Source organism: Nothoprocta perdicaria, unplaced genomic scaffold (assembly GCF_003342845.1).
Source record: "Nothoprocta perdicaria isolate Ctin4 unplaced genomic scaffold, notPer1 scaffold_46, whole genome shotgun sequence".
Lineage (NCBI taxonomy): Eukaryota > Metazoa > Chordata > Aves > Tinamiformes > Tinamidae > Nothoprocta > Nothoprocta perdicaria.
Genome location: NW_020455710.1, coordinates 1,998,380 through 2,007,279, shown reverse-complemented (window position 1 = coordinate 2,007,279; position 8,900 = coordinate 1,998,380). Strand labels below are relative to the sequence as shown.

Here is an 8,900-nt window from a genome sequence, read left to right as displayed (position 1 = left end):
CGCGGCCGCACCGCGATGGCGCAGGCCGGCGAGGCGGTGACGCGCGCCCCGGCCGCCGGCGCCGCCATGGACAGCAACGTGCTGGCCATCGTCGTGGCTGCGAGTGAGTGGCGGGGCCGGGCGGGCGGAGCGGAGGCCCGCGGGTCCTGGCGGCAGCGCGGGGGGACTGAGGCCGCCGAGGGCTCCGCCGGGTCTCTCGGAAGCGCTTCAGCCTCCGCGCTCCCCTGGTTGCCTCTCAGCGCGAGGAGGAGAAGGGATTTGGCGAAGTGGAGCCCCCGCTCTGCACGAGCCGCCGGTTCTGCCCTGTCGAAGAGCCCGCTTGCCGGCCGGAGCTGCTCCCCGTGCCAGGGCTGCTCCCGGAGCGCTGGCTTTGGATTTGGGATCCACTCGAGCCCCTGCGGGGGCTTGTCCCTGATCTTCCAGGGGGAGGCATATTTTCGGGGTAATAGGGGTAATTAGTGTCTTTGGGGTGCAGGGCAGGGGAGCCCGTGCTTGCCCCTGCCTGTTCTTCCCTCGCTAATCCAGCGGGATGCAGCGGGGAGGCTGCCGCAGGCTCTGCCATTGGCTTCTCCCTTCTCCCGGTAGCCGTGTCCACGTCCGTGTTCATCGTGGCCATTCTGGTCCTGCTGCTGCTCCTCTACCACCGGGACCCCCTGTGCTGCCAGTTCCTCTGCTCCTGCCGCTTCTTCCAGAGCCCCAGCCAGTATGTGAGTATCCCCCTGTGCCCCTCGCAGCTGCGGCTTCCCCAGGCTTTCAAGTGGGGAAGCTGGTGAGGGAAAAAGAGCAGCATGTTGAGCCAGCGCAGCCTTGATGGTAGTTTCTGCTTTGGGAAAGCCTGGTGTCCCCAGGCTACTGTGATCCTGGTTTGGGAGGAGGACTCTGGAGTGTCCAGGAGCAGAGGGAACAGTTGCCTTCAGCCTTGACTCACAGGCAGGAAAAAAACTGTCCACTGAAAGGCAAATCCAACAGTCCCGGGCTGAGAAATCCCCAGCAGGAATCCCAGCAGAGAGAGGCTGCCGTGCTGGTGTCCCCCGCATGCTTTGCTGGACCTGCTCCCTCCCACTGGTACAGCCCGGGTGCACGGGGAGATGTCCCTGCTGCTCAGCTGTGCTGCTCGCTTTGCAGAGCCGCTCTCCAAGGCTGTGCTAAGTTCACATTTCCGGCCACCGGTTCCTTTTCCCCCTTGTAGGGGCTGGGGATGCCCAGTTGTCCTCCAAAGGGGACATCTCAGGTCTAGGGACGCTTGCTTGGGTGAGGTACATGGGCTTGTAGCTGCTCCGTCTCTTTCTGCTGCGTGCAGGGTCTGTGTCCCAACACATCCTTGCACAGAAGCTGTGCTGCTCTGAGGCAGCTTTCAAGCCAGTAGAGTTGTGTTGGCTGTGCTGACTTTGCTAATCAGCATTAAAAACACGAATGGTTGTCTGTTTTTCCCTATGACTGTTATAATTGCGTGGTAGAGCTGGGACAAATATTTCCTAAGTTATTAATGACAAAAGGAATTCTTCCTTTTGTAGTTCACACTTCAGCTCGCTGATGATAGGGAAGAGGATAGAGAGGTTTGCCGGGTGCTGCATGGGGTTTGCTCTGAAGCTGGAGAGACAAGAGCCCGTTTGGGCTTAAGCCGCTTCCGCAGGCTGAGCCTCCAGCTGCCGAGAGGCAGGAGCGCAGGGATGCCGCGGGCAGAGCCAGAGCAGCGGGAACGCAAAGCCCTCAGTGCTCACGAGAGACTCACGTGGATGCTGCCAATCGTGGGCATGGGGCGGGACTGCCGCGCTGAGCCCTCGTGGCAAACTGCCACCTCACTTTCTCTGAAAATATCGTGGCCGTTTGGGGCCATTTATTGCTGGTGGAAATGGGGCTTTTGGGGAACAATGACATTTGTAGAAATTGAGCCCTGGCTCCTGCATGGGGTCCCACAAAAGGGACCTCTGCTGCTGCCAAACACCACCTTGGGGAATTTGGTTTAACCGGGACAAGGCTCTTTACTCGGGAATGGAATGGCTACTGTTCTTCGAATCTGCTTGCCACGTTATCCTGTAACGACTTCCCTGGTAGATAAGCATTTAAAAATCCTGTCACCTTGAGCACATGACTGAGCTCTTATCTTTATTAGTGGAATAGTTGAGTAGTTGTTATGCTCCATCCCTGAAATAATTCTGCTGAGCCTGAATGAAACTCTGCCTTGGAGGCCAGGCTGCTGCCTCCGCTCGCTGTGCCAGGCGGGGATGTCGGCTGGCTTGGCAACTTTAAGGGGACCTCATGCTGCATAACAGCTGGCACAGACAGCTAGTCAGGCAATAGACAGGCAGAGCTGGTGGCTCTGCGCTCTGACCACGAGCAGCACTGCGAGAAACCGAAGGGAGAGCCATGAGCCCTGCAAGGGGGACAAATGCCCCATTGGGCACGGAGAGCAGCTGAGCAGGCTCCTTTCCAGGTGCTCTTGCCAGTGACTTAAGTGCATGCCTAAGTGAGCAGCAAACCGCTCCAGCTCGTGCTTCCCAGCTTTCCTGGGAATGGAGATGGGCTAGTGGGATGTTGGGGATTTCTGCTTGCACTCACGCTCTCCTCCGAACTCATTACAGGACTGTCCCCCTCCGTACTTCAGCAGCAGCCAGCGGCTGGTGGGACTCCAACATGGAGCGTCGCGCCTGGAGAGTGCTGCCGAGAATCCCGGCATGCAGGTGACCTGGGTATTCCCTGGATGGGTGCAGGGAAAATGCTAGCAAAAATCCCGAGGAATTTGGGAAGAGCATGTAGCTACGGGCCCCTCAAGGAGGCCATAGGATGCTATGTTGTACTGCCATGAGGTTTTTGGGCATCCAGTGCCACACAGATTCCTCTTGGCCTGGGTCTGCATCATGAGGGTGCAGTGTAATTACCACAAGATCAGGCCCCAAGGAGGGCACAAGTTTCCTCTTGTGGGATCCAAGGAAGGGCACTCGCAACTCCAGGTGTCACTTCAGGCCAGGACACTAAGGTTTCTCTTCTGGCCTGGGTATTTCTAGGGAGATGAACTATTCTGCGTCGGACCCCCAAGCAGCTACCAGCTGCCTGCCTGGGAAGAGCCTCGCTTGCCGAGCTACGAGAGTGTGCGGAAGAAGGATCGCCAGCGGGAAATCCATCAGATGATCGCCGAGAGGTTTGGCCTGTGGGCAGACCCTTCCCAGGAGGTAGGTGCCCTGGGCTCAAGGCTGTTCTCCTGGCAGGGGCTCAGGAATGGTCTTCCTCTGCTCTGTAACTGTCTTGCTTCAGCAATTTCCAGTAGCAGAGGACTCTGTTCTCTGTAATTGTCTTTCTCTGATAGCCTTTATCTCTGGCAAAGGCACAGAGTGTTCCCGGAGGCGCCGGTCGCTTACATCTGCGCTGGTTAATGATTGATCCCTCTCGGCGCATTTGCAGCAGTGCCTGTGTGGGGAGGAAGGGCAGAGCTGCTGATGAAAGGGCAGGTCCTCCAGATCATCTTCTCAGAAGACTGAACTGGGAATGTTATTTTTAGATCTGTAAGACTTCCAAAGTCTCTTGTTCCCTTCTCCCTCTGGGCACCTCTGACAGGCCCCTCACTGTTACCTTGAAATGCTTATAGTTTATTTACAAGCAGGAGGTTTTTGCTGCTTAGGATGTCTGAGACTTGCACTTCTCCCAACAGAACAAAGCAAGTGCATCTGCCAAGAGACTCCTGCAGGATACAAAGGCCTTATTGACCACAGCAGAAAAGAAACATTTGAAACCTGTAGCAGGGCACTAAAGGGCTCACCCATTTACCTACATTTTGAGATCTTAGAGCTGCATCAAAAGCTTGGCACTGTCAGCACTCCACCACTTGGTGCTTGCCCTTCTGGCAGGCAGTACGTGGAGTTGTAACTAATGATACTTGCCCTGTTACCCTGAGCACTAAAAGCAGAGCAGAGTAGGGCCTAGATCCCCCAAGAATAACAAGCTAGGTATGTAAAATGCAAAATCTCAGCCCAAGTGACTTCCTCAGAAGAAGCGGGAGAGAGTGGTGATATTTACAGTTAGGAGGGGTGATTGCAGCAGTGATTGGTGCTAGCACAGCAGGGAAAGTGGGAGCTCTTCCACAGCACCCCCGGAACCTCTGAAAGAAGGGAGAGAATTAGCCCAGCTCTTCCAAAATGCAAAGTAACTACAGCTCAGAATTCCCTTTTTGCTGTTATGTAGTGGAACTCCCTATCAAAAACTGGATAGAAAGTCTGGTTTCTAGGGACTTATATAAACAACTGTACAGCAATTTATACTTAGTCAAAAGAAAGCAAGCCACAATCCTCTTTCAACATCTTTTTTCCCTTGTAACAAATAATTACAAGCCCTTGAAGTGGGATAGAGAAGAACAACAGTTTGGTATAAAGCGTGAAGCAGGAGTAGGTGGAAAACACCGTAGCTGTTCTAGTTGACTTGTGCCCTGCCTCACTACAAACTGGTACTAAGTAGTAATCTTCCAGGTGTTCATTTAGGCAGCAACATGCTGAGGATTACAGGAATTTAATTTCATGGATGTGGTGGTTGTTATGTATTGCCTGCTCTAGGAAGAGGTGGGATAACCTCTTTTGTTATTTCTGATCAGCTGTAATACCTTTCTTCTCCTGTTTACAGATGCCACCTCCCTACGAGCATGCTCTGAGGCATCCTCCAGCTTTCTCAGGAACAGGAATAAGCTCGGAGACCTTGGACAGACTGGGAATGCCAGTGCCTTTCCATGACCCTGTCTGCTACCAAACTCAAAGGAACACAGCAGTGTAAGGAGCCAACCTCACAACAGTGCAGCCTCCTGTGGTGTCAGCGGCAGAAGTGCCTGTAACATTGTGCTTGTCTGCAGGGAACAGCTAAACCAGAGACTTTCACCCAGATTTGCAACCAGGCGAGAAACGCACAGGCAAGTTGGACCCAGCCAGTGGAGACTTCCATCCTGCAGCACAGGGATAAAGGCAGAGCCACCACCAAATATTCCTGTTTGTCCAGAATAACCAGGCATGGCTCTTCTCTGGCAGATGTGCTGTTACCAGAGCTACTTTGTTCTACACAGGCAGTAAAGGCAAAGGTCTGCTCGGCCAGAGCCTGTTCAGGCAGCTGAGTGCAACGCACCTCCATGAGGCTGTGCAAGTATTGTCAAGCACACCAAGTATTAGACCTGAGAAGGTGGTCACCTTCTACTACTTCACTTATTTCTTAGGTTATAAAATGGTTTTCTGTATCAGGTGGGAATCTTGACCCAAGAGTAATGGAATGAATCTGCATCAGAGCATCGCTCTGGGCTCTCAGAGCCACGTTCCTCTGGAAGCTGGAGCAATTTTGTGTGAACTTAAGATTCAGGTGTCCAAGAGATTCCAGACTGAAGATCCAGGAGCTTGTGTTACTTGTGGTTTTGTATGCAGAGACAAACAGGATGAACTGTGTGACTGGACAAACAGCTGAGAAAGGAGGGAAGCATACAGGGAATAACTGGTGGTCTCTGAGAAGGACAAAAAGGACTGTGGAAATATGTGGTTCACCCAGGTTACTTGATCTTTCTTTGCAGAGCAGCCAATCTAGCAATGTCAACACTGGTGTTGTTACACCACCAATTTTGATACCATTTTTTACTGCAAAACAAATGTTTTACAAATTGTTTACAAAGCTGTAGATAAAGTGAGATGAGTTTGGCCACCAGGCATTTGGGCTCCTGTCTCTCACAGCAACATAAGCAACCATGAAATGACTCAGAAAAAAAAAAATAAAAGGATAGCCTGGATTATGGCTTTATGATACACCTCATGGCCTCCAGCTGCTGAGTTTCAAATACCATCCCAGATTTGTGCACTTTACCAGACACTCTAAAATTAGTCATGAATTAGCTTTAGGAATGTAAACTTACCTTGTGAGGCGAGTAAATGGAACACTTGCAGGCATGGAATTGGAGTTAATCAGTGAGGTGAGTTAGTTATTAAGAAAAACCTTAGTTATTAAGAAAAACCTGGCTTCTGCAGGGTTAGGTGCTAGTGGAAGAGGATCTGTCCTCTTCTGCAATATCTAGAACTACGACACCTATAAAACAGTAATGTCTACAAATGATTAAAACTTAACAGGACATTATTAGTGGGAAAAGAACCAATTTGCAATTTTTTTTTGAGGTTAACTAATTCAAAGAAACAATGGAGCAGGTTCTTCAGAGAAAGAGAGCTGTGTAAATAAGCATAACCAACATGTATTCTGTGAAGAATCAAAAAAAAAAAGCATTTATTAAACTCTTATAATGCCTGCAGGCGATTCCAGTGCCCAAGTACTGAGCATGTGTGCTTTAGAAGCAAGAACACAGTTCCACACAAGTAGCTTCCAAGCTGGAATAAATATTCTACCAGGACATGATGTCTTGGGGTGCCAGACCAGCTAGTGATCTGTCCCAGCAGTTCCTCTCCACCTCTTGCTCCTATGTGATATAGGAAAATCAAAGCATATCCACCAGTTTGAAGCTTCCCACTTCTGTGGTAGGGACAACGCTGATGAAGGTTTTGTAAAGAACTGCTCCCTTAGGCAGCTGACAGATGATCTCCCTGCTCTCACTGCTGCGCGGTGGAGGGACATAGACCTCTTTGGTGTATCTCACAATCCCATCTTCAAGGGCGTAGAGGGTCTTGTTTCGGCCCATCCCCACCTGCAAGAGGATAAGTGTGCCCTTAGAAAGGAAAGGTTGGAAGCACATCACTAAAGCAGATCTGATTATCAGTCTGCCTTTAGAGTGAAGGAAAAAAAAATCTTTTTTTTTTTTTTTTTTTTTTTTTTTGAAAAAAGGCATCCAGCAAATGATATGTAATGTTTCTCATTACAAGTAAGGAGATACTCATTCCACCCTGAAGTACAAGAGCCCAGTTAGGTTACAGAGGATAAATGTTATGAGTATCCTGAATATAATGTTATGAGCATGATAAATGTTATGAGTATCCTTTCCCAAGTCACATAAGCACAGATGCAATTCTAAGCAGGGTTTGTGACTAAGAAATAGCAGGTAACGAAACCAAATTTCAACACTATATGGAATATTGGGGAGGAAATGAAGAAGCAGATTGTAAGAAAGGAATATTAACTATGGGACACTGTTGTGGCCTGCTGTTTTCTTGAGAACTGAGGAGAGAAAAACAACTTACATAAGCCCCTGGATGCCAGCGTATCAGCCGCTGGGTAGCCAAGATGTTGCCTGCGTGCACAAAGGTACCTGCAACAGAGTTACACAGTCAGACTGCAGAGGGACGGAGCTCCCTCGAGCCTTGGAGTTGGCAGGATACAAGCAGTTTTAGGACTTACAAAACCAGTTTTCTGTCAGAGTTCATAAGGAAAAATTACTTCAAATTCTAAAAGCTTCTAAACAAAACAAAAAACACTATTGGCAAGAAATAGAGGGCAATTGATGCACAATGGCAAAAAGCAATTCTAATTTTTGAAAAGACTACTTGGAGGGTACAGGGCATGTTTGCTAAAGGAATTTCTTTTACTACCTTTTATATCAATTTGTTTTCATCAGCAAACGTACTAATTTTTAAGCACTCAGCTGCAGGAATCTGTACTTTGGCTTCTGCTAAGCCTCCAAATTCTTTCCTTTGTAAATATCTAAAATGTGCAGCTTTTGAAAGCAGCATGGGGTGAAAGTGCACGCGAGTTACCAGGTGCCTCATAGTGCAGCCCCCCTACCAGGCTCTCGGGAGAGAGGTAAAGTCAGAATCAAGGTATGTTTTCTATAGGCAGCTTCAGCTGGCTGCAGGGAGGCTGACTCACCCTGCCCTCCTGCTGGGGACTGGTGCAATAGGGATGTTGGTGTTTGCTGAACAAGACACCTTGGGGTGCCTGGGGAGAGCCCACTGCTACACAGGTCAGTAAAGGCACCTGATTAATGCTCTTACCGTCTACTTTTTTTACTCCATAACGTTTCCCAGGGCTGCGACCACCCAAATTTTTGGAGCTGCCCCCGGCTTTCTTAGACGCGCATCTCACAGCAAGCTGGGTTGTCTGCGGCACAGCTAGAACTGGATTTGGAGTAAGAACAACAAAGAGGAAAATCTCAGCTGAAACCAAAAAATGCAATACTCTTTATCAGCCAATATAAATTTTAAAGCTAAAGGCAAAAGAAAGCCCTGAGAAAAATCTTACTCTGAAGTTAAACTGGTTTAGACCACCGTGGATTGAATCTTCTGCAAGAGGCCACCTTTCAAGAAACGCTGAGAGGAAGATTCTCAACCATGGTGTTAGAGGATATATACAAATTCAAATTTCAGTAATGCCTCGTAAATCTATGAGCTATGAAGCTACTGGTTGCTATGGATTAGCTTATATAGCCTTGAGAAAAGACCAATTGATCTGTGTTTTGGTCAGCCCTTCAACTGAATTTACTTTATAGTCTCCTCTGTAGGACTACAGAATGTTAAGACTCCCATTCAGGAAAATATAAAAGTGGGGATATAATTACCAACCTAAATGAAAACCAATTTGAGCACTTTATGCAACTCTTTGAGTTACAATCAGGACAAGTTATGGAGAAAGAAAGCAGTTGTTACAGTGACCACTGTCTCTGGAATACAAAATATCATTCCAAAAAGTTCTTTTTTAACAAAGGACACTTTGAGTAAATACAGCAACTTCCTTATCAAAAAACCTGACCCTTCAATGAACTCTCTGTAAAAACAAGGACTGAAATATAATTACAATGTAATTACTTCATTTTACAAATCTATGTAGTTTTCTTTCCCCTTTTTATTAAATACTCTTGTTTCCTTATTCAAAGTAGAAGCACTGAGCTAATTTAATCTTAATTAAATTATCCTAAATAGGCTAAAACACGGACAGGAGGGAAGCAGCTCTACAAGAACCGTTAACTTCAATGTTGATACTTGTTAAATACAAAAAAAAAAAAAAAAAAAAAA

The 8,900-nt window shown here is 48.4% G+C and overlaps 2 protein-coding genes across 2 annotated transcripts in view; one reads left to right on the top strand and one right to left on the bottom strand.

The window, feature by feature from the left end:
• Nucleotides 1-15: 15 nt before the first annotated feature.
• Nucleotides 16-5,743, top strand: LOC112953741. Its single transcript, XM_026046845.1, has 6 exons — nt 16-103; nt 586-707; nt 2,583-2,681; nt 3,006-3,170; nt 4,609-4,751; nt 4,832-5,743. The coding sequence occupies exons 1-6, from the start codon at nt 16-18 to the stop codon at nt 4,977-4,979; spliced, it is 765 nt and encodes a 254-aa protein (XP_025902630.1). The 3' UTR covers nt 4,980-5,743.
• A 473-nt stretch (nt 5,744-6,216) lies between these two features.
• Nucleotides 6,217-8,900, bottom strand: part of MRPL27 (mitochondrial ribosomal protein L27) — a 3,381-nt gene continuing 697 nt past the window's right edge. Inside the window, exons 2-4 of the mRNA XM_026046844.1 lie at nt 7,884-8,045; nt 7,134-7,201; nt 6,217-6,643 (exon numbers count right to left, since the gene is read on the bottom strand). Coding sequence (XP_025902629.1) covers nt 6,437-6,643; nt 7,134-7,201; nt 7,884-8,045 — 437 coding nt within the window. The 3' untranslated portion in view covers nt 6,217-6,436. The remainder of the gene's footprint in view (nt 6,644-7,133; nt 7,202-7,883; nt 8,046-8,900) is intronic.

What these genes read in the sequence shown, in the direction of transcription:
- LOC112953741 (XM_026046845.1), top strand. Translation starts at nt 16, where the DNA reads ATGGCGCAGGCCGGCGAGGCGGTGACGCGCGCCCCGGCCGCCGGCGCC. An exon ending in GGCCATCGTCGTGGCTGCGA is followed by an intron (nt 104 to 585) that starts GTGAGTGGCGGG and finishes TTCTCCCGGTAG; the next exon opens with CCGTGTCCACGTCCGTGTTC. An exon ending in ACTCAAAGGAACACAGCAGT is followed by an intron (nt 4,752 to 4,831) that starts GTAAGGAGCCAA and finishes GCTTGTCTGCAG; the next exon opens with GGAACAGCTAAACCAGAGAC.